The sequence below is a fragment of the Protomyctophum parallelum genome (genome assembly GCF_964188405.1).
Source record: "Protomyctophum parallelum genome assembly, chromosome: 17".
Classification (NCBI taxonomy): Eukaryota; Metazoa; Chordata; class Actinopteri; order Myctophiformes; family Myctophidae; genus Protomyctophum; species Protomyctophum parallelum.
The window spans coordinates 10,872,022-10,894,835 of NC_139719.1; the positions used below are offsets into that span (position 1 = coordinate 10,872,022).

The 22,814-nt window shown below is 42.6% G+C and overlaps 2 protein-coding genes across 4 annotated transcripts in view; one reads left to right on the forward strand and one right to left on the reverse strand.

The window, feature by feature from the left end:
• LOC310874545 (transmembrane protein 150A-like) overlaps positions 1-8,271 on the forward strand; it is a 21,649-nt gene extending 13,378 nt beyond the window's left edge. The window contains exons 7-9 of the mRNA XM_083787404.1: positions 1,608-1,735; positions 5,850-6,027; positions 6,424-8,271. Coding sequence (XP_083643530.1) covers positions 1,608-1,735; positions 5,850-6,027; positions 6,424-6,674 — 557 coding nt within the window. The 3' untranslated portion in view covers positions 6,675-8,271. The remainder of the gene's footprint in view (positions 1-1,607; positions 1,736-5,849; positions 6,028-6,423) is intronic.
• Positions 8,226-19,275, reverse strand: LOC310874544 (S-adenosylmethionine synthase-like; the record flags this gene model as incomplete). 3 transcript variants are annotated; one of them, XR_014570579.1, is made up of 10 exons in its annotated part: positions 18,990-19,274; positions 18,157-18,234; positions 16,442-16,564; positions 15,070-15,182; positions 14,581-14,724; positions 13,254-13,472; positions 11,467-11,649; positions 9,651-9,784; positions 9,166-9,326; positions 8,226-8,552 (listed from the first exon to the last, which is right to left on the reverse strand). XR_014570579.1 is itself a non-coding variant. In XM_083787402.1 (9 exons), exons 1-9 carry the CDS (start codon positions 19,066-19,068, stop codon positions 9,224-9,226), a joined length of 1,176 nt encoding a protein of 391 aa, XP_083643528.1. In that variant the 5' UTR covers positions 19,069-19,274. The 3 variants fall into 3 exon arrangements, 2 of the variants coding, with proteins under 2 accessions (XP_083643528.1, XP_083643529.1); XM_083787402.1 differs by having other exon boundaries at positions 8,226-9,326; XM_083787403.1 differs by lacking the exons at positions 8,226-8,552; positions 9,166-9,326 and having other exon boundaries at positions 9,647-9,784; positions 18,990-19,275.
• Between the last annotated feature and the right edge of the window lie 3,539 nt (positions 19,276-22,814).

Here is a 22,814-nt window from a genome sequence, read left to right on the forward strand (position 1 = left end):
ACATAACAGTATTATGGTGCAGTACACTGCACCATGGATAATTTAGTGTGTTTGAGCAGTGCTTTCTGACATTGTCATGTAGAGGTTCAGAGGAACTGGGGTTGAATGGAGCAGCTGGCGATCACGCACAACAATCACCCAACAAGCACTGAAGAGATCGTTACGGTTTACAATTTATGCATTTATCAGACTCTTATCCAGAGCGACTTACAAAGTGATTTGGTGGTGTTTTAAAACATTGAACTGTCCACTGCAGAATTGAGGTTAGCAGTGTGTCTGAACTCTGAAGTATCACTTACTGTGCAATTGTGCATGTATCTGTTGTTTGTCATTCATTCCATGTGAGGGCCGAGTATGGTACATCTCATCAGGGTACACCTGTTTGTTATAGGTTTTCAGAGGAAACTTGAGAACATTTAAGTCCATTAACCTGTCTCTCTTGAGTTGCTTTCTGTGTGTGTCACTTATCTCACAACTTTGCCGTTAACACCCAGTGTGTTCAAACAACCAAGACATTATTTCAAACAGATCCAGGCAATGTTTATAGTGTAATACACAGATAGTTCATTTGAAATATTTATTCATTCCATCCTTTTAAAATGGTTATCTATTTGTCAGGCATTATCATGTACTCATCATTTATCATTGGGAAGTCATTTGGCAACTTGAAGAAAATGTATAGTTTTGACCCTGAGCATTGTGGCAAACACAGGGAGTGGTGTCATCAATTCCTGGTTGACCTGCTGTTAATTCAGGATAAAGGTCAGATGTCAACGCAAGTACAAGGTCACATTTACTGAAATCTAGACATGAAGCCTCCATATTTGTTTCCAAACAGTGATTTTGTGTGTACTTTCTTGAAGCGTTTGAGGTGTGCACACGTGAGAATCAGTGGAAATTTCCCTTGTGACTTCAAAGGTCTCCCTCTCTTATTTCCCACCCTCACAAACAATGCTTAGTTTGTACAGCCCTTGTGATACAGTTTGTTTTACTCCCGAGGTGTGGCGCTAGCTGAGACCAAAAGAATGATAATGGTCGGAACCCTGCAGACCACAAAGTAGACCTGCAGTGAGTCCGAAATTGGCCAGCGTTCCTTTTTTTGCTGTACACACGGATTCTCGCTATAAATGTGAACAGCTTGTGTCCATCACTTTAAGAGTTGTGGGAGAATGGCATGCTGCTCTTGGAAGTGTTTTGAGAAGCTGCTCCAAAGTTTGATGCGCCTGTTTGGTAAAACACGTCTTTGCCCCAGCCATGCTCTTCTGTCATAAAAATCCATCCATCCATCCTATACTGGGGGTTTCAAGCAAGGGAGTAAATGGGGATGAGGACCGCTGATCTCACTGCTGTTTGATGTTGATGTTGAGTATGTCCTTTTTGGTGTACTTGTTACTGACTGAGTGATTCATTCATCCTTAACAATTTTAGACACAAGGGAAAAGTGCAGAGGAGTACCACTCCAAAATACACTTAAAGCCAGTGTAGTCACAATTCCCAGAGGAAAACACACTGAGGATGGCCAATGTGCTTGACGATGTAGCAAACGATTGACAGAATATTGCATTCTCTTTCTCTCTCTCTCTCTCTCCTTTCACCTGTCGATTCAGTGATGCTGATTGGCTTGCTGCGCTATGCCCATGTCATAGAGAAGCACCAGAACTGTGTTCTGAACACAGCAGGCCTCTCCATGGGCTGGATCTGTGCTGCAGGACTCATCATGGTGGGAAACTTCCAGGTAAGACAGACAGACAGGCTTTCATTTTAATGCTGCATGTGTGGCTATCATGTACACCGAGTATCCTCCTCACCCTGAAGTTGCCATTTTCAACTGCACCCTCCCGCCTGTAATGGAGCAAGATGTCCCACAATAACTTGGCCAATGTCATTGGACAGTGAAATAAACAATATGTTCTCATTACAATGCAAACATTCAAATATATAATATTGATAAGGGTCACAGATCATTTTTTTGTGATCAAGTTTTTTATTTTATTTTTTGTTAAAAGAAAGAAAAAAGGGGGGTTTCCCCCACCCCACCCTCCCACCCACCCACCCCACAGGTTGAACAGCTAAACAGACAAGGTCACAATACATCGAAAATAATCATAATAGTAATAATAATAATAATAATAATAATAATAGTAAACAAGGAAAGACTGATACTTCACAACCGGAAAAATCAAACCAAAAAGGGGAGAAAACAGTCATCAGAGACGTTGGCATGACTTAAGTTTTTCTAGAGCTGTGGACAGGACGTCAAGTGTGCTTTCTTGTGCCCCATTGGATCGAGCTATGGAGAGTTCCAGAGAGATCATGTCCATTAATGAGAGGATCCATTGTGAGGTCTCAAGTTTATGGGGAGGTTTCCATCTTAGGACAAGCAGTTTCTTTGCAGCTGTCAGCCCTAAGAGCAGGAGTCTTCTACGTGGCATTGTCAATGTCAACCCAATCGCTGAATCATCATTCAACAGGAAAATATTAGGCAAGAGGGGAATTCTAGTTCCCATTACCTCAGATAATACTTCTGAAACTCTAGACCAAAAACGATTGACCTCTGGACACTCCCACATCATGTGCATATACGTCCCCAGTTTGTTATTGTTGCATAGGGTGCAAATGGGTGTCGTACAGAGCTGGAGTTGGAACCGTTTTCTTGGAGTTAGATAGAATCTTTGGATACATTTTAAATTCAACATTTGATAGTTATAATTTCGTGATGAGAGAGAAATATTTTCCCAAGTTCTTTTCCAATTGGTCACAGATCATTTGTGGCCGTTTTTGTTTTACAGCCTGCTATTATTTGGGGGGGAAAGGGGCACTTTGAGTCAAAGTCCCCCCCCCCCCCCCCCTGCACGTGCCTTCCTGCTTTGTCGCAGGCAGTAATGCATGGAATGTAAACAGCAGCACGTGGCTTCCCTGGACACACGTGCAGTAACATAATGGCTATTCGCAATGCGGCTTTTGATTTCAATACTCTGTATCAAATGTCAATTTCTATAGCCTACATCTTCGCATCAACAGCCTTAATCGCCCACTTAAAAAACTAAACGAGAGGACGCTTGTATTGGATGGCCGGTTTATATGTGCTTTTTTAACGCCCCCCCCCCATGCTATTAGAGGATTTACAGTAGTTTCAAATTTGGTACAATGCAGAGATGTCGTCATTAAATCATAATCTCTGAGTGGAAGAAAAAGCTTCTCCCTTTGGAGAGTATCTCTGCTGCAGTGCAAACATGTACCTGCAAAACTGGGAACAGCACTCCAATCTGTTGCAGTGTCTTAGATGTCTTTGAAATATAACAATGGGTTATTATTACCATTTGAAATATAGCTGCAAGCAGCGGTAAGACGGGGCCAAGAAAAATCATACCCATGTGAAATGAGCGGTGCAGACTGCTCAACAACACCGCTGGCTGGCTGCAGTTATAGTGCTCAGTGTTGCAGCTGTTCCTACCACAGACAGACAGACAGACAGACAGACATGGTTTGGCCTGGAGCGCTGACAGAAGAAATTATTAAAAAGTCTAAATAGTGGGTCATATGAAGGTCAGAGGTCAAAAGTCACAACACAGAAGTTGTTCGGCATGAGGAGACACACATGTGTATCGAAGTTTTATTGCTGACGGTCAAACAGTTCATGAGCTATGCCTGTTAAAGTTTGCATTTTCAATTGAGTGCTATAGCGCCACTCTTTGGCCAATGGTTGTGGGCTTCGTGTCCTCACCCGTTTGGCATAGTCCTCTACCATATTGGCAAGTTTCAGGAAAACCGACTGCACGGTTAAGGCGAAACTGCAATTGTTGGCGGAAGAAGAAGAAGAACAGACCATTATCCCTTTGGGCTTGGGACCTTAATTAAAACTGATGCTGCTGAGCAAGGGTATTGTGTGGGATCTTTGTTCACGGTAGCTTCAAATGAAAACATGATGAAAGCATCCTTTCAGTCCTACATACAGTATGGTCCTGCTGGTGGAACTGGTCGTCTTGGATCCAGTTTTGACCCTTTTTTCTTGTGACTCTTTGTGGGGCTTCCAAGCAAGTCTTCCTTGATGTTCTGCTTGGAATTGGTCTGACAGCTTCTCCACAGTACCAAGGTCTTGTAAACAAGAGGTTCAGCATTTCGACCGGGTGTCACTGTGTTCTGGCTAGCTCTCAATACCATTTAGAGGAGGTCACGTCGAGAATATTTCCTCTGGGTGGCCGTCTCGTTCTGAACTCCACCCGGAATATAATATAAACACCATACCGCTACCAAACAAATCTCTACCAAGGGTTTGAAGGTGTGGATCATGCCCTTGGTTTCTTGTAGCCAGCCATCACCAGTGTTTTGAATAGAACAAGGGAATGGAAAAGGGGGGAAATGTGAACATTGGGCAAGGTTGAAGACCAGGCATTCTGAATCAGTTGAATGGGTTTGGGTGAGCCTGCCGACAGATCAGGAAGGCTGGATTTGTGTGTGTGTGTGTGTGTGTGTGTGTGTGTGTGTGTGTGTGTGTGTGTGTGTGTGTGTGTGTGTGTGTGTGCGTGCGTGCGTGCGTGCGCAGCAGTGTGGCGGCTCAGATTCCTCCCGGTCTGTCTGCACACGCCTGGATCTCATCAAGTACACAATCCTACAGCGGTAGGGGTTGTCCCACCATTTATCTACCCCTTCAACCACGTGTGTACACACACACACACACACACACACACACACACACACACACACACACACACACACACACACACACACACACACAGCCTCTGTCCTCTTCCTGCTTGCTCCTAACTGGTTGACAGGGGCTCCTCCCTGTGGTAGCAGGAAGGGGCTACTACACTACAGTATGTAGCTCCCTCTTACATAACGAGACCCTCTGTGCATGTCTGTCTGGAAGTAAACACGGCACAGACTAATGCATATAAATACACCTTGTCACCGCAGCAGCCAAGCAAGTGTTCTGCTGACGCAATAAACAGACAAACTCAAGGCCAGTGTTTCCGAAATGGAAGTGCGGACATTGAATGAAACGTCTTGAAGAATTCATGAATGAGATGCTGATAGAAGCGGTATTAGTGTGCTGGGTGAAGGGGTGTAACAGTAAATCAAACATAAATTTAATAATTAATTTATGTAATTATAACAAAACGTAATTATACAGTAGCTTACCGGTAGATTCATTGATCAATGCCCTAGGCCTAGTGGATGGCTGAATTGTCATTCCATCTATATTCTGTGAAGTTGTAAGCGGAGATGTATAATGATAGTTTACTGTTTTTTGACATGTGGGTCACCTCTTCCGAATCCTGCCTTAAACGACGTCTTGTAACCCCCATTAGCACGCATTCCACAAGGTTTCATAACTGTTGGCTGAAGTCGATAATTCGCCTCTATTTTGCAATGAAATGGTGATGTACTGTATATGCATGAAGCACAGCAGAACAAAGATGTTCTTTTTGCTTCTTCTCTGTCATTAGTGAGACGGAACATCTGTGTGTGACTCCTACAGTTCACCACAGTCATTCACTTCACTCCATGTACTAGACCTAGTGTCAGGTCAGCTGAATAGCAGAGGTTATCGTGTGTGTGTGTGTGTGTGTGTGAGTGTGTGTGTGTGTGTGTGTGTGTGTGTGTGTGTACGCGCGCGTGTGTGTGTGTGTGTGTGTGTGTGTGTGTGTGTGTGTGTGTGTGTGTACGCGCGTGTGTGTGTGTGTACGCGTGTGCGTGCGGAGAGAGAGAGAGAGAGAGAGAGTGAGAGTGTGCATGCCGCATGGACAAGTTTGGACATTACCAATTGAAGCCGAACGCTGACACTCCCTTGGCTCCAAAATCAGTTACGTTTTGTCTTTAATTGAAGACAATTCCGTGCCCTATAGGTGGATTACGCCAAGGTGCTGCACTACGTTGGAGCCGGAGTGGCCTTCCCCACCAGCATCCTGTTTGTGTGCGTTCAGTCAGCCCTGACCTACAGGCTGGCCAAGACCCAGGAGGAGTACCTCGTTGGACACCTTCGCCTGGGGATGTCCCTGCTCGCCCTCATCGCCCTGGTGCTTAGTATCCTTCCTTCAAATGGCTGAAACTGAAGTCTTCCACAAGACTGACGTTGGGATTGGAATCGGAAGAATTTGCCCTCTGCGTTTACTAGTGTCGGTCGGGAATGAACAATACGGTTACGGTTGCAATTACAACATCAATAGAGTAGCAAGTGATGATCGTGACTAATGACTATGGATTGCACAATCTTGATTGTAACAATTCTTTGATCATAAATTGACAACAAGCAATGGCCTTCAATTGTGTGTTGGTTATTATGTGTTGCGTTGACCCCTGCTGGAGAAAGACATGTTGCGTCAAGTATTTTTTTTACTGTGTGTGTGTGTGTGTGTGTGTTTGAGTACAGAATGTACTGTATCTATCTCTCGTGTTGTTGTCCTTAACCCCCCCCCCCAGGCGGAGTTTTCTTTGTCCAGGACAGCTTCTCGCTGCAGCACGCCTCGGCCATCTTCGAGTGGATCTTCTGCATGCTCATCATGCTCTTCTACGGGACCTTTGCGTTTGAGTTTGGGGACATGTCCGGGGACACGCTGATGGTGTTGTCCAGAGGAGGTGGCGGGGGCCCCGTCTTCTCCAGCTCTGACCACAAGGCGGATGTTGGGGGAGGGCCAAACCCCTGTCAGCCGGACAATTTGGCTATTCTGTGAGCTGACCTAACCACCAAATGGCACATTGCCTCTGACCAACCATGTGTCCACTAGAGAGTGATTGATGGACAAAAATGAGACCAATCGCCGGCCATCTTGAGGATAGAGGAGCTGACACAGTGGTTAATGAGTATTAACCACTTTGTTGTACAATGGAGTCGCTCAAAAATGGATGAAAATACTGTTGCTGATCTACGAGGCCAAATTGGAGATATGCTACTTTTGCTGTTTTCCTGGAATCAAAATATGGACGGCAGGTGTAAAATGGTTACGCTGATACACTACAGTATGTCCTCTATATTGATACAGGGCACCCAAGTATTGCACACAACTATGGCACAAGGCTGTTGTAAGCCTTCATAATGATCCAAGAATTCCATGTGATGCTATGTGATTATGCTTTTCTGTAATAACACAGGCAAGCATGGAAAGTGAAACACATCGCACACATTGTCGTTTGTTACTAGTGCCTTTTGTAAGACAACTAATAATGGCAGTATATGAATGATAATGTGCGTGTGCGCGCGCACACACACACACGCCGTCGCCTATACTTTGTTGTTCCTTTTCATCAAATTTATACTGTCACAACAAATGTTGATGTTTTTTCAACTGTTCGTCGAACACAGCAATCATTTTTGAATTGTGGACTAAACTAGCATATCAGTACCTTTAGGGTATTTCATTATACAGCAGAATGTCAAAGGTTCAAAGTTGTTCTATAGCTTGGACTCAGACACGCCCAAAGACACACATTTGCTTTTTCTCAGGAAATTCCAAATACCGTTATATCACTTTGTGCCTTAAAAAGGGAAAGATCAATCATACCTAATTACAAGGAGTAGTTCTGTGCCAAGAGTTATTTACTTCATATAAATATTTTCTTAAAAGTTATGTATGTTACAATATGCTGCTTTTTCTTTATTGTATCTTTTTTTTCTTCTCCCAATTTAGCCATTATGCCAATTCCCAGATTTGCTGAGAGCAGTGAGAGGTACACTCGAGCAACCTGTAGGAGTCACTAGTGCAGCAACAAAGGACTCCCTCCCAATCTGGCTTCCTACACTCAAAACACTGTCGGTGGTGTTTTGGTGTTCATTGTTTTACCCCTTATATTAGCAGTGAGCCCCCTACGTTGCTTTTTCTGATGGAAGAAATGATATACTGACATAGTTTTATAACCAAGGGCCGATGTTTCAATGTTATGATGTATATTATATGTATCAATATTAAGGCGGTCTCTCAATTTGAGACCCAAGTAGTTGTCTCAGCTTTTACCTAAGTTATACTGTATATCTTGCTGTTTAACTTCCATTCCCGTGCTAAGAAGAAGTGAGCAAACTTATAACAGCCTTTTGGTGAAAGAAATCTCCTCTGCTGCTTAACTCTGACCAAACTAGAGGAGTGAATCTGTGCTGTATCTGATCTGTTCTACTACGAGGAAAGTTAATAACTCTATGCTGTCTGACATAAGGGCAAAATTATGTTAAGACATTTGTGTTTTGCTGGACCAGGCCACAGATTTTCAAGAGAATGTAGAAAGATACTGTGTTCGCTTTTTACAATGTTTTATTGTTCATAAAGGATATTTACATTTTCTTCTAGCTCTGTTGACAAATGGTGGGTAATGGACTCAATGTGACCAGCTTTTAGGAAAGGAATGATATGACTGCACATTTCACATCATGAGACAGTTGAAGCTAGTTTTAAGTAATCATATATCCCCTCTTCTCTCTGTGCAGTCATTCTTGGAAGATCAACCATCCAGGGGTCTCAGCAAGTGAAGAACACAACTTTCTTTTACATTTTTCCTCACAGTTTCTCCCTTTGATGAATTGACTTTGAAATAACATTTAATACCGTAGTGTAGATATCCAGCTGAAATGGGAAAAAAACATTAAACAGACCAGATACAGGTTTTTGTTAAACCGTTAAGACACTGTAGTGGTTCTGGTTCTAATAACTCTGTTAGAAATACAGGGTTATCCCGATTTGGTCATTGGCTTAATAATGCAAGGTAGTGTAAGCACAGTGGTATCTATACCTACAACATTCTGAACTATTTAAAATGTCTCACTTATTGCTAAAGCTTTTAAAACAACCTGGGAAAGCTGCACTGGAAAATTAAGACATGCACGTATCAAACTGCACGTGCCGGTTTCTACACTGTATTCTGTTAAAACATAATCACATGTAGGCCTCTTTGCCAATGTTCACAGTTATTATGTCATTAACAAGGCACTATGTCGTCCCCGACGCAGTCCGTCCTTATGACTGATTTGTCTGGGAGGTTGCGCCCCATTGCGATCCATCATACCTCACCCCCTCACTCTTACTGGGTTACTGCAGCATGAGGATAGCCATCTACTGTGTGTAGCTTGTTTGATGCTCATCACACGCACGCACGTACATACATACACACACACACACACACACACACACACACAGAGCACCAAAACAGCTACATATGTAGCTTTTGTCTCGCACTCACCACACACAGTATAAAGGGACAGCCCGTATTCACAGTCAACACCGATAAGACACAAAGACTAGAGGTTGAGGTTCTTGGGGATCTCCCAGGGGAAGTCCTTTCTACCAAAGTGACCATAGCAGGCTGTCTTCTGGTAGATTGGCCTCTTCAGATCCAGATCTCTGCAACCAAATCCATCAACAGTTATTACAGTATGAAGCAAAATATAAACCACTTAAACCCCAATATATAGTCTACTTGGTTGACTGGTGTCTCCAGCTGGGGGACTATACTTCGTCCCCTCCTTTTTCCCCCCTCTACACTAAATCTCTTGACAAAAATGCCTACAGGCATCTCTTGGTAAAAAGTATCTACAAGCTCGCAGCGCATCATGTTGCGGGCTTGCAATTTATGCCGAATGTTTGCCCCAGTAAAAGGGACACGAGGGTTCATGGGGTTAATCAACTTGTACTGCATCATACAGAGTTTATCCGCGCATCAGTCACCTGATGATGACCCCAGGCCTGAGGTCAAAGTTTTTGTTGACGATGTGAAGCAGCTCCTTTTCACTCATCTGGGACGAGCCGTAGGTGAACAGAGAGATGGACAGAGGATGGGCCACTCCGATCGCGTAAGCCACCTGAACACAGATAGATACAAGAGGCAGCACATGTTACTCAGGTGAAGGGCAGAATAGCAGCTCTGCAGTTGAGCCCACTTTACCAATGCCTGCATTTAGCAACTGTATGTACAGTAGTATGCATGCTAACTACCAACACCATACCTCCACCACCGCAGCATGCGATAATTGTGTTTTGCCAGACGCGGCTTCTGATTGGCTGAAGCAATGGTTTGCTGCATGACTGCACCACCTTCACCTTTGTTACATGAAAAGCCTAACGTTTTATCATTATAGGCTGTAATTTCTTCTACATTATTTCTATGGATATTATAAAAGATAAGTGTGCACAAACCTTTATTCCACTGCACCTGCAGTGACAATAATTTAATTGAATGTACCGGTAGTGCACAGTACATTTTTAAAAGGCTTAAAGGACCACTTCACCACTTTTCATACCCATCTTCATATAACCAACATTTCTTTCTACTCGGTCTGTGTCTCATAGGAGGGCTGTGGGCAATTCAGAAACCCGTCCACCAGTGACAACATCATTAGGCAGATTTTGTTTAACAATATTTTTTTTAAGAATATTTCGATTTTTATTATCATGAGAACGATGGCTTCCATTTTCGCATTGCAACTTTTCAGGAATAGAAAGCCTGCAGTTTCTATTAGCTTGGATTCCCCGCCATCGATGATGTCACTGAAGGACTTGAACTGCCCACAGCCCTCCTATGATACACAGACCGAGTAGAAAAATATGGTGCTATTTTATCACGACCATTAGTGAGGACCAATTATATGAAGATAGGTTTGAAAAGTGGTGAAGTGAACATTTTAAAATGGTGAACCTGAACTGAAGTCTTAATATTCTTTATTCAAGTTTGGTACTTGTTACAACTACTGTGGTCATTTTAAACCTGGCTTAAACCATATATTTTCATGGCAGAGCACCCATCCCAAGTTTAGTGGAAGTGCCCATTGTTTCACGATGACAAATTATTTTTCGTAAAGATCTAGTACTGTATATACCTACAGTATTATTACCTGATAATGTATGACTGAGGCACCCACGGTTTGCACATCTCAAGTCTTGTAAGAGTGACAAATAACAGAGGTGGACGTGTTGACCTAAATAAGAAGAATTCCATAGATTTTCCTAGAATAGCTCGCAATATGGTCCAGGTAAAAAGTGAAGCACACAAACATGGAAAAACATGGAAAAGCAACCCCAGTGAATTAATACCAAACACCATAATTCCTTGCACAATAACAATAATTAACAATAAACAACTGATATTGTTGGGCTTAAGCTGTATACTGCTCTCACAGTATACGTGTTAACCCACTTTGGGCGGGAACCCCTTTTCGTGTTAGCACTATGTTATGCTTTAGCTATTGAAAAAATAGCAGATCTACAAGCTCGAGTGGCGCGCTACGAGCTTGCAGGTCTGCTATTTTAGAAAAATCGAAGAACGACTGACATAAACATAGCATTTTCAGAAAGATGTCAGGATGTAGGCTAGAAGACAATTTTAGAATCTGAGGTCAGAATTAATTTGACAAATTCATGTTTTTTTTTATATAGATTTATATTGCATATTTCAATACTACACTACATGGATGATGTTGTGTAGGTGCTATGCAAATCAAATGCATTGTTATAGTAAACCTACTGAGTAAAGTCCTTGTAGGCCTACCTGCACCAGCACTCTCCTGCAAAGGTTGGCCTTGACCAGAGACTTGGCCACCCAGCGGGCAGCATAGGCAGCCGAGCGGTCCACCTTGGTGCAGTCCTTCCCAGAGAAGGCCCCCCCACCGTGCGCCCCCCAGCCCCCATATGTGTCCACGATGATCTTTCTACCGGTCACACCGGCGTCACCCTGCCAGAAAACAACACAGAGTTTCACAAACAAGTACCGTAAGCGCATAAACATGTGTGGCGTTTTTCCCTGACTCCTTCTCTCTAACCACCAGTAGAAGGAGCCAAATATCAGGACAGCGTCCCTTTAAAAACAGCCATTTACAGCCTGTTACTTAAAGGTATATTCAGTGATTTCACTCAAAAAACCGTAGGTTTCGTTTTTGGCTGTGGGACCCAGCCTTTCGTCCAATCAGGATAGAGAGTCAAAAACGAAACCTAAGGTTTTTTGACCCCCAGGGGTTAACTAGGGACAGGGAGGAACTCCTTATATGGTCAGCACACTCTATAGTAGGGAGGATTAACACAACAAAACAAAAAAATAAGTGATATTTGAATTAAGTGAAATCACTGAATATACCTTTAAGTTAGCTCTGGTCTGACAGAACAATCAGAGGCTGCGTGTCCCAGTGAAGAGTAGAGAGCGGACGGAATGAAAGGCAGCGAACACTGGTCAGTCCGACCCATGTTTAAATGCCCAATCACTTATACAAACAGGTTAAGGGCCGGGGTGAAGGGCATTCATCTGGGAGTTGGAGAACATTTTTTACCGGAGCAAGAGAGGGCATAAGAAAGCTGTTTGTTTGTTTGTTTGTTTATAATGTGTTGAATCTACAAAAAGATGAATTTGCTTGTGGATAATGAACTTTCTTTGCCTGAGTGCGGAAAGTCTTTCATGAAGCCTGCCTTTAGCACAGTCAGGGTAACTGTCTTGAGTGTCTTAAAACTGGCACATCCGCTGGACGATTATGAAGGAGCAACAGTGGGCAATATAAAAAAAAGTCGGCACACCGTATGTGTAAAGCTCCTACTAGTCAAAGCTCTGATTCTGATGAAGAGTAGGCCTACGTCTGTGTCGAAATGTCACCAGTTCAAATATTATTATTTTGGGGGGTGCCTAGTTCAAATATGATTATTTTTGGGGGGTGCCCAGTTCGAATATTATTATTTTGGGGGGTGCCCAGTTCAAATATGATTATTTTTGGGGGGTGCCCAGTTCAAATATGATTATTTTTTGGGGGATCCCCAGTTCAAATATGATTATTTTTGGGGGGTGCCCAGTTCAAATATGATTATTTTGGGGGGTGCCCAGTTCAAATATGATTATTTTTGGGGGGTGCCCAGTTCAAATATGATTATTTTGGGGGGTGCCCAGTTCAAATATGATTATTTTTGGGGGGTGCCCAGTTCGAATATGATTATTTTTGGGGGATCCCCAGTTCAAATATGATTATTTTTGGGGGAACCCCAGTTCAAATATGATTATTTTTGGGGGGTGCCCAGTTCAAATATGATTATTTTTGGGGGGTGCCCAGTTCTTATATGATTATTTTTGGGGGAACCCCAGTTCAAATATGATTATTTTGGGGGGTCCCCAGTTCGAATATGATTATTTTTGGGGGGGTCCCCAGTTAGAATATGACTATTTTGGGGGGGTCACGGCCTGAAAAGGTTAAGAACCACTGTTCTAGGACTATAGGATCTACAGTATATCATGTCTGAAAGTGTTGCCCCCATTCCTTTTTCGAAAAGCCATTCCATGTGGCTGGGAGACCTTTTTTTTACCTGGGGTCCGCCGATGACAAAGCGCCCGCTGGGCTGCAGGTGGTAGACGGTGTTCTCGTCCAGGTACTTGGGCGGAACCACGGCCATGATGACTTTCTCCTTCAGCACCTGCTTCTGCTCGTCCAGACTTATGTAGTCGTCGTGCTGCGTCGAGACCACCACGGTGTGCACCCTCTTGGGGATGACGGCGCCATCTTCCTGGGTATAATGAACTGTCACCTTAACGGAGAATGGCAGAGGAAAGTAAATGAATAATTAAAACCCATTCTGAACGGGAACGTTAGAGTCATGTTATGCTTTAGCTATTGAAAAATAGCAGATCTACAAGCTCACAGCGCGCCACCGAGTGGCACGCTACGAGCTTGTAGGTCTGCTATTTTTGAAGAATCGAAGAGCGACTGACATTTGTAGAATCTGATCTCAGGTCAGAATGGGTTAATCAGACCAGTGTGTGTCCAGTGGAAACCTCGTATGAATCTGATCTCAGTTCAGAATGGGTTAATCAGACCAGTGTGTGTCCAGTGGAAACCTCGTATGAATCTGATCTCAGGTCAGAATGGGATAAGACCTGTTCCGTACGTATACGGTTTTTACACAGGCGGGTTTAGGGACATGGCCTAGACTCGTGCCAAGATGAAATGTGGCACGTTTGGACTTGGCCGCTGTTCAACAGAAGAACCTCCAAATAGCACCTAGGGGTGTCTGCTTCCATAGAGAGAAATCTGTTTTCAGGTCAGAGCAATGAGTTGTGAAGTGACAGAGTAGTGGACTCAGGGGGACCAATACATCCTGATTAATGATTATAAGACTGTGGTGGCTGGTGGGTGGAGAGTTTTGAGGAAGTTCCTCTCACAAAGTATTCGGCCAGCATTTTCTGGTTTCTGTCGGTATGCAGGCCTCTCTACACCCCTAACTCGTGGTGTAAAGTAATACTCATGACGACTACAGCTGGCAGATACTCAGTTTCACTTGATGTAATGTATATCGCATGTACAACTAAATGTGACATGACGTGTGGCTTCATATGAAAGGCATCACCATACACATACACATACACTATACACCATATATTTATGGTGTTTATTTTTGAAGGGTGCTAGCCCCTCCTATATACCGGTTTAATGTTTGTTTAGTCGCTAACACAAACATTAAATGCCATTAACAATAAAGAGAGTTTAATGTATGTTTTGTCTGTGTTTGTTTTACATCACCATTACATCACCTAATCATAGCAACATGAGTTAGACTTTAATATATTTACAAATAAGAATTAGGTCTGCTAATATGCAGTTGTTTCAGAGGCAGTACAGGTGTATCATGATCGTACCTGTGTCTTGGAGTCTGGGCGTAGCCAGGGGATCGTCCCGTTCCGCCTCAGTTCGGCCATCTTGGCATTGAGTTTGTGGGCGAGGACAATGGTGAGGGGCATGCACTCCTCTGTCTCATCTGTAGCGTAGCCAAACATCAGGCCCTGTGGATGTGGAGAGGTAACAGCTCAGCATTGACAACATTATTACGTTCAGGACATTGCAGTGCTATTTGACACGGTTGGTGCCACTATCTAACACCAAAACAAACAACTGTGCTGTTTTTGCATTGTATGGATTATGCCCCCTAGGAGGGCCTGGTCGTTTACATTATCTAGATAATTTTTCATTGTGATTTCCATGTTCAGAGATGAAAGTCTGCCTGTTGGACTGTAGCAACTCTTGATACGCCCCTGTGGCGTTGTCCTGAATAACATCATAACAACGTGACTTGTCTGAAATAGGAGGGGCATGCGGGTGAAAGACTGTGTCTTAGGTTGTGTGACTACCTGGTCGCCTGCACCAATGTCATCCTCATCTCTGTCAACATGAACCCCCTGGGCTATGTCAGGGGACTGCTGTTCCAGAGCCACCAGCACATTGCAGGTCTTATAATCAAATCCTGGAGAGAGAGAGAGAGAGAGAGAGAGAGAGAGAGAGAGAGAGATTTTTGCATAAAACAGAATGTTTTACACCCAGTGAATGCACACCTGGTCAGTATGGTAAACTCAGTGAAAAAAATATATACGGTATGTACAGCTTTTGTCCCCAAACGTTTCATATTTGCCATTGACAATGAAAGGAGAAATTAGGTCATATGTGCCTCAAATTGTTTCAACACAAACATTAAATGCCATTGACAATGAAGGGAAAATTTACATCATATGTAGACGAGCATATTTGCTAACCAATCACGTAAATTCAGTTGTTCATGAGATGATGTATGATGATGTATAATGATGAGAGCACCCCTCACTTCACACGGGTGTGATTTTTAAATTTAACATCACTGGAGAAATATCTGTATCATTCACAAAGATCTGAGCAATCTGAAAATAAAGTAAGAGTAATTAATAACTAGCTTTCAGGGGCTTTCGGGAGGGGACGTGAAGATAGTATGATGCTTTTGAATATTCATACATTGTAATATATTGTAATCTCTTACTCACATCTTTTGGGAAATACTGAAAGGTAACTGCTTCGTATCTTCATTCACAGGGTAAAATCCAATATGCTTTGAGACATTGCTTCTGGGGTGCTTTGATCGCCAACAGCAAGACTTGGCTCGTTCATTTGGTAAGTCTTGGCAATATAACAGTGCTATTGATGTTGTTTTCATGTATGGTATCGGCATTGCCTGTCCTTGCAGTACCTTGGCCAGTACAGTACTACGACACAGTGACACACTGATACCAGGCTAATCACATACAGTATTGCGTAGATAACAGCCAAAGTACATTTCCCCCCTCAGGCAGTTGCTGTCTACTAGCCAAACAATACGATTCCCTCCAAGTGTCACAAAGGATGCAAAGAACCGTTAGGTTAGCCTTAGCTTAAGAACAGCATTATGACTGGGTCACTCTCTGCCTGTGATGTTTGCTGAATCACATACCCAATTTAACCTCAGAAACATAACATAGGCTACCTACTCATACATTAGATGAATAGAATAATCTGTGGAGAGACTCTTGTTTCAAATTAATTGTCCACTACTTGCTGTAATTTAGAACAGGGGCCATACGTATATATCTACTACAGGTGTGCAGATGTGACTGACCGAATGTTGGAAAATGCAAGCTCTGACATGCAGCAACCGAAAGAAAAACAAGTGTAAAAACCAAAATCAACAAAACAAATGAGGCTGAGATTCGAAAACTGCACCTTTTTCGGAGTTGTCGTAGCCGATGTCACGGATGGTCTCCCTCACCACAGTCTGGTAATCCACGTGGGCCCGTGATGTGATCTCACCACACAGCAACACCATGCCTGTCTTACACACCGTCTCTGTTTCGCCCCAAACATAGCAATCAATGTTATGCAGTGGTGGAAAAAGTGCTTGGTTGTTTTAATTAGGTAAAAGTATCAATACTGCAGTGTAGAACTATACTCCGTTACAAGTAATAGTCCGGAATTCAAAATGTACTTGAGTAAAAGTACAAAGGTATTGGCATTAAAATGTACCTAAAGTACCAAAAGTAGAAAGTACTCACTATGCATTTAGTGCAAAATTGTTCCATTTAAAACAAATAGCAGATCTACAAGCTCATGTGTCGCAACGCAACGTACATGATGTGAACAATCTTCTACAGCACTATACGTTTCTAGTGATTGTACTTAGAACATGTTATGAAGTTATTTTATTTTGCAAACATGACGCATGAAGCTTTTATCTGTAGCAGTGAAGTTGGATGGGGGTCATGTTTCCCCTGCCCCATTCAATTTTTTTTGCTTGTACGTCTGTTAGCAAAATGTATGAACTCTTTTTGTTTGTTTGTCGGTGGAAAGGTTTATCATGGGACAAGAAGTAAGAAGTGATTAACGTTTAACATTGATAGGCTGGAACATGGCTTTTCAAAAAAGAGCATACTGCAACTTCAGAACAGATTAATGTAGAACAGATTATTGTAATCCCATAACTTTGAAGAAAGGGGCAAGGAAGAACTGATTGGCTATGTTTTTGTAATGTCTTCAAAGGAGGCCTTAATGTGATATGTCACCCCCCTCCCCCCATCATGCCCACTTTCAGATCCTATGATAATTTGTGAGGCAAAGATTGGTTTTGATGCAAAAGGACCACCCAAGACCACCATTCTGGGTGAAGTAGTAGATTTATCTAGCCTACTACATATACTATACGTAGTTTAGTTAAATAGATTTTCAATACATTCCTGTGGTGGATAGAAAGCAGACACTGGGAAGCAACAGGTCTCATGTGCAGGTTTGATTCCTGGTCCTGGCAATGTGTCTACAGGTGTCCCTGAACAAAATACTTAACCCTCTAATTTCTACTTGCAAAAAATAGATTTCAACCTTACTACTACTTTGTACTACTAGGACTAAGACTAAAAATTATGTCAAAAAAATAAAAAAATAAAAAAAGTTTGATGAAAAATGTATAATAATTATATAATAATTGTATAATAATATAATAAATTAATAATTTACATTTGGGGGATATCTTTCACAATAATGAATAAAACATGTTCTAGACATTCTAATGATCACAAAAAAACATATATTACAATTATTGTACCTACTTTTATTAGGGTAAAGGTCAAAAGTCTTAGGTTAAAAAACAGACACAATTTGTGTGAATTTCAGCCTCTGTGGGGGGGTATTTATATGCAAATATCATGACCAATGGCATCGAAATGGCATTGCAATGAACATCACTGATGACGTTTAGGTGAAAAAAGAACAGAAAAAATAAATAAATTAGTAATTAATTAAAATAAAATTGTTGCTAAAAAGCAACGCTGGGTCTTAACTACTGGATGAAGCTGAAGACGGAATCCCCCCCCCCCCAGTGGGTTGTAGTAAGGTCCATTATTATTGTATGCAAACTGCTCCACTGCCCTCCACTTATTGTTACTCACCACAGGCCACCTTGGCATCTGGGTCCTGTTTCAGGTGTGCATCCAGCACGGCATCACTGATCTGGTCACATATCTTATCTGGAAAGCAGATGCAGTGCTGGCTATTACAGTGCTGTCAAAGGGAGCTATGCGCAGTTACGCACATCGACTGTGGGTACTGCTGGGCTATGTGTTTTACCTGTACATAGCATAACCCACTTGCATTCTTTTCAATTCATTTCTACGTTGCTTTCGTTTTACTTCACATTTCGAAGATCTCATCTTCGCTGAGTTACTGCTCTGGTTTCAGGCCTTCCATCAGAGTATTAGTTGAGTTTGCAGTAGCTACAGTCCTAAGAATAGCCTTGGTTTGGGTGCATGCATACTGTAACTGTAGCGTGCATGGACTCCAGTGTAAGGCAAGTCCATCAAAATCTATACAGTGGAATGCTCTCGGAGACTGAGATAAATACAATATACTGTATTTATGCTGTAAATAAATGACAGATAAAAAGTGTCAGTGGTATACTATAATGTCGTCCACACAAAGTGCACTTCGCTGCCATGCGTACCTCCATGATGTGTGTGTGGCCATGTCCACATGCACCCAGTAATCTCCAGGCAGGGAACCACACATTCCACAAGTACAAAATCTAAGAAAAGGGCAGAGTGCAACTGCTTCGACCTTTTCGCGTCAGTTTGTTTGACATTTGACATTATCTTGTGTGGCACATGGCATGTCTTCTTCCTTCACATAACACTGATTCTGTTGCAGATGCAAAAGACTGCAGATCTGTGTGGATGGATGCAACCCTTCTGAGGGAGCTCCAAAATGTCAGGTTCTGTATACTCACCCGGGTGTCCCTCGCCCACAGACTCCGATGTGAACATGAAGGAGCCGTCGTGTTGAAGCGGGTCATACATCCCATTCATCCTGTCAACTACAAGCAGTTCCACAAGAGAAAGTAAGTATAGACAACGCAGGTGGTGACAAGTCCTGGGAGGTGGGCACCTTGTGTACCCTTGTATATCCTTACACCAAGAGAGGGTAGGATAAGAGGATGGAACCTGAAGTGAAGGAGACTGTGCCTGCTGCTCGGCTCCGGGACAAATTCACAGTCCAGAAGCACATGAGCCTGACAAACTAGTCTGCACTATATAAGGCTAAGACAACACACACACACACACACACACACACACACACACGCTCTCTAACACTTGCAGGGGGAGGGGGCCATGTGAACCGTGGGTTAGACCATTCAGAACACAGAGAAAACAGAGGGAGGAATATTTTATTTCCTAGAGACTTTTTTTCAACTACTTTTTCTGAATGGTCTCACTTTGTAGCAGCCATGGCTTTCATCTGACTACGTTAAAATCAAATTGTTGTGCAATACTCCATTACAAATAATGACACTTTCATTTCATAAAAGGGTTCCTGTGTGAGCTTCCCCCACTCACTGATTCTCATCTCATCTTGTCTCTGATTCTCGCCGCCTCTTGACAGCTAAGCTAGGGGCCCCTGAGTTTCCTGGTGGGAAGTCTATTGGCTGTGTACACAGAGCCCTGGAGAAAAGCCATGTGTCTGTGCCCTTTCCACCAATTAGTGTAGCTGCCACTGCACAATTTGTTACCTCCGCCAGGAGATGCATGCAATCGCCTCAGTTTGTCTGTGTGTCTGTACTCTGTCCACAGTCAACCTTACCTTGCATACTACTAAGCCGATCAGCCGAACAGTAGGGCAGCAAAAACTCAACATTTCAAATTGCCACCTTTGATTAACTGGGGATGACTAGTTGAAAAAGACTCGCACTCCACAAAAGCTTTAAGGAAGACTCCACAGGCAGAGACTAAAAAAACATTGTCATGCTCATAATCATGGGCATCACCATGGAAATAGTGAGGCCGCGTGATGGCACACTATTGCCTATGATGTCCTTGATCAGTTGCATTGATGACACTGATCCTCAGCACCTGCAGGTCCTATGACCGAAACTGCTTTTTTTTTGCATTTTTGAGCAGTGGGCACACCGTCTCCATCATGTAGCTTTGTGTGTCCCTTTGTCTGTCTGTCTGTTTAGAGTACCAACAGGTGAGAAAGTGGCACTGTTGAGCTTCACACTGTGCACAGGTGCATGATGGGAAACTGATTTTTTTGTGTAACACCAGTGTGCTTTCTTTTTCAGCACAGGTGTCTGTCTAGGAATTCAGTACAGTATAACAACTCACTTTGAGCACTTTATGAGCACGAAAATATATTTTCTTAGGACAAAGAAGGGTGCAACATTTACCCTACACTTTATTAACTGCAAATATAACAAAAGGAATTAATTAAAACAGACTTTCTGTGGGTTACAGAGAAAATGGAATGACAGAAATCTGAGAGAACTTTCGAGAGGTGGGCAATCTGTGATGTGGATGGGACACATAGGCCTACAGGAAGGAACACAGAAGGAATGGATGATGTAGCCCAGTAGCCCTACTATTATCAGTTGTGTTGTCATGCTACTTTGACATTTCTAGGTAGAAATGTCACTGCATACTTAGGCTACTACTAGATTGTAGAGGCTGTAAAGTAAATGAAAGTTGAGTTCTTATAAGAGTACATTACATGACATCACAACAAGCAACCGTTTGTAAACATGCGAGTAGTAGGCCTACCAATACCAACCAGATGATGAATGTGTGGCTGCAGGCTGCTAGTGCTGGGTGTGTTACTGTGTTGGCTCTGCAAGCAGAGTAGTGCGCTAAGATCTTCTTTCAACTCCAGCAGCTCTGGGGAATGTGGCAGCTGCCTCGTCCGTCGCATTCCAATTTGAGCCAGTCAGCAGATCGAGGTTTAGTCTTGTCCCCAATGCCTATAAATCTATCCATCAGGAGCGAGCACATTGGTTTGGTGTTAATGTTTATATCATCATATTCATAACAAGTTTATGAGAACTGTGACATTTCACAAACAGTGTGCACGTGCGCGCGCATATATGCGAGCATTTAAGGACAATCTGGGAACCCATTGGCAAAACAAAGGAAAAACAGAAAAAGAGCGCCCTCTAGCAGTCTGACTAACGGATGGTTCAGGATGGATGGATGGATCATGGATGGATGGATAGATGGATGGATATGGATTGGATAGAGATGGATATAGATATAATACGTTTATGGTACTTTTAATATGGGTTTTCTTTCTCACCTGCTCTTATTTCTGTCTTTTAATAATGTTACCTTTTAGGCTATATTCTTGCCTAGCTACTCTTTGCCTCTATTGTGAAATTAAAAGCCCAAAGCACCTGCTGTGGGGGGTTGCACCACCTCACACTAAGTTCAAATTTAGCCTAGTTATAGCTTAAATGGCTTTTAGTAATGCATAAGTCTTGATTTAAAAGCCATTTAAGCTATAACTAGGCTAAGTTTGAACTTAGTGTGAGGTGGTGCAATTGGCTCTCAACCTGTGGGTTGGGACCGCCAGAAGGGGTCCCCACATGATTTTGGGTGGTCTTCCACAGATGACAGTAAAGTGACAATTAAGGACATTTGAGACCTCTTTACCACCAAAACAAAAACCACACATAAAAAGACCACTACTATCAAAAGTAATTAACAAACTATACTATAAAAAACTGGTCAAACATTGGCCAAATTGTCAAATACCGGTAATATAAGGAGGCAAACATTATGAAAAATAGCCGATCTACAAGCTTGTAGTGAATTTGTAGTGATCATTTGAGCCAGACATTTTTGGAATCTCTTAGACTCTTCCATTAGAATTAGTTGCTATTCGTTTCATTGCTTTTTAACTGAATTTCCTGGACATGATAGACAAGCTAAAAAGCAATATCAGAAACTGGAAGTTATCGCCTTTATCAATGAAGATGGTCTCACTGCCAAGGTTCTTATACTTTTATACTACGAAAATCTCCCTGTTTTAAACAACTGGATTCGATTGTTTTATATGGGCAGATAAAACGCCTTGGATTTCCAAAACTCACAGAATTATGTGTCGAAGCGAAGGAGGACTTGGCCTCCCAATATTTAAACATTACTATTGGGCTGCAAATGCAAGGGCCTTGACCTTTTGGCAGTGGGGCTTTCGTGGCGATGACTGGTCCTCTGACGCCCCCCTCTGGTTAAAGATTGAATCCATGGCAGTCTCCAAAACCTCACTCCATCTCTGCTAAGTTCTGCTTCTCTCCCAGAGCACAGCCTTCACATAAACTGTTAGATAATAATTTTGTTCTTAGGAACTCCCTGAAGATTAGATTAGAACCAGATTAGAAAGGGTTTTGCTCTGCCTGATGTAATGTTTCTGTGGAAACCCCTATATCACATAATCTATTATTTAAACCAGGTATTTGGTGTATTTTCATATTTTCAGATTGGAGGAGGGGATGGAGCTGAAGATCTTTACATAGATAGACAATAAACTGGCTTCTTTTGCTCAATTGCAGACTAAATGTCATCTTCTGCGAGCATTAGGCACTTTGTGAGTGAACATATCCCAGTCAAACCCTGACTATAACTATGACTTAATTCTCACATCCAAACTCCAATTATTTAGTTTCTAGCTTTGTTGCTGACTTTGGGGCGTCGGTGGACTCTGGTCATCTCAGAGAGGCGTGGTCTGAGCGGAGCATTTCAATATTGATTTATGGGAGAAGGGCCTGTCTAATATTCAGAGCTGC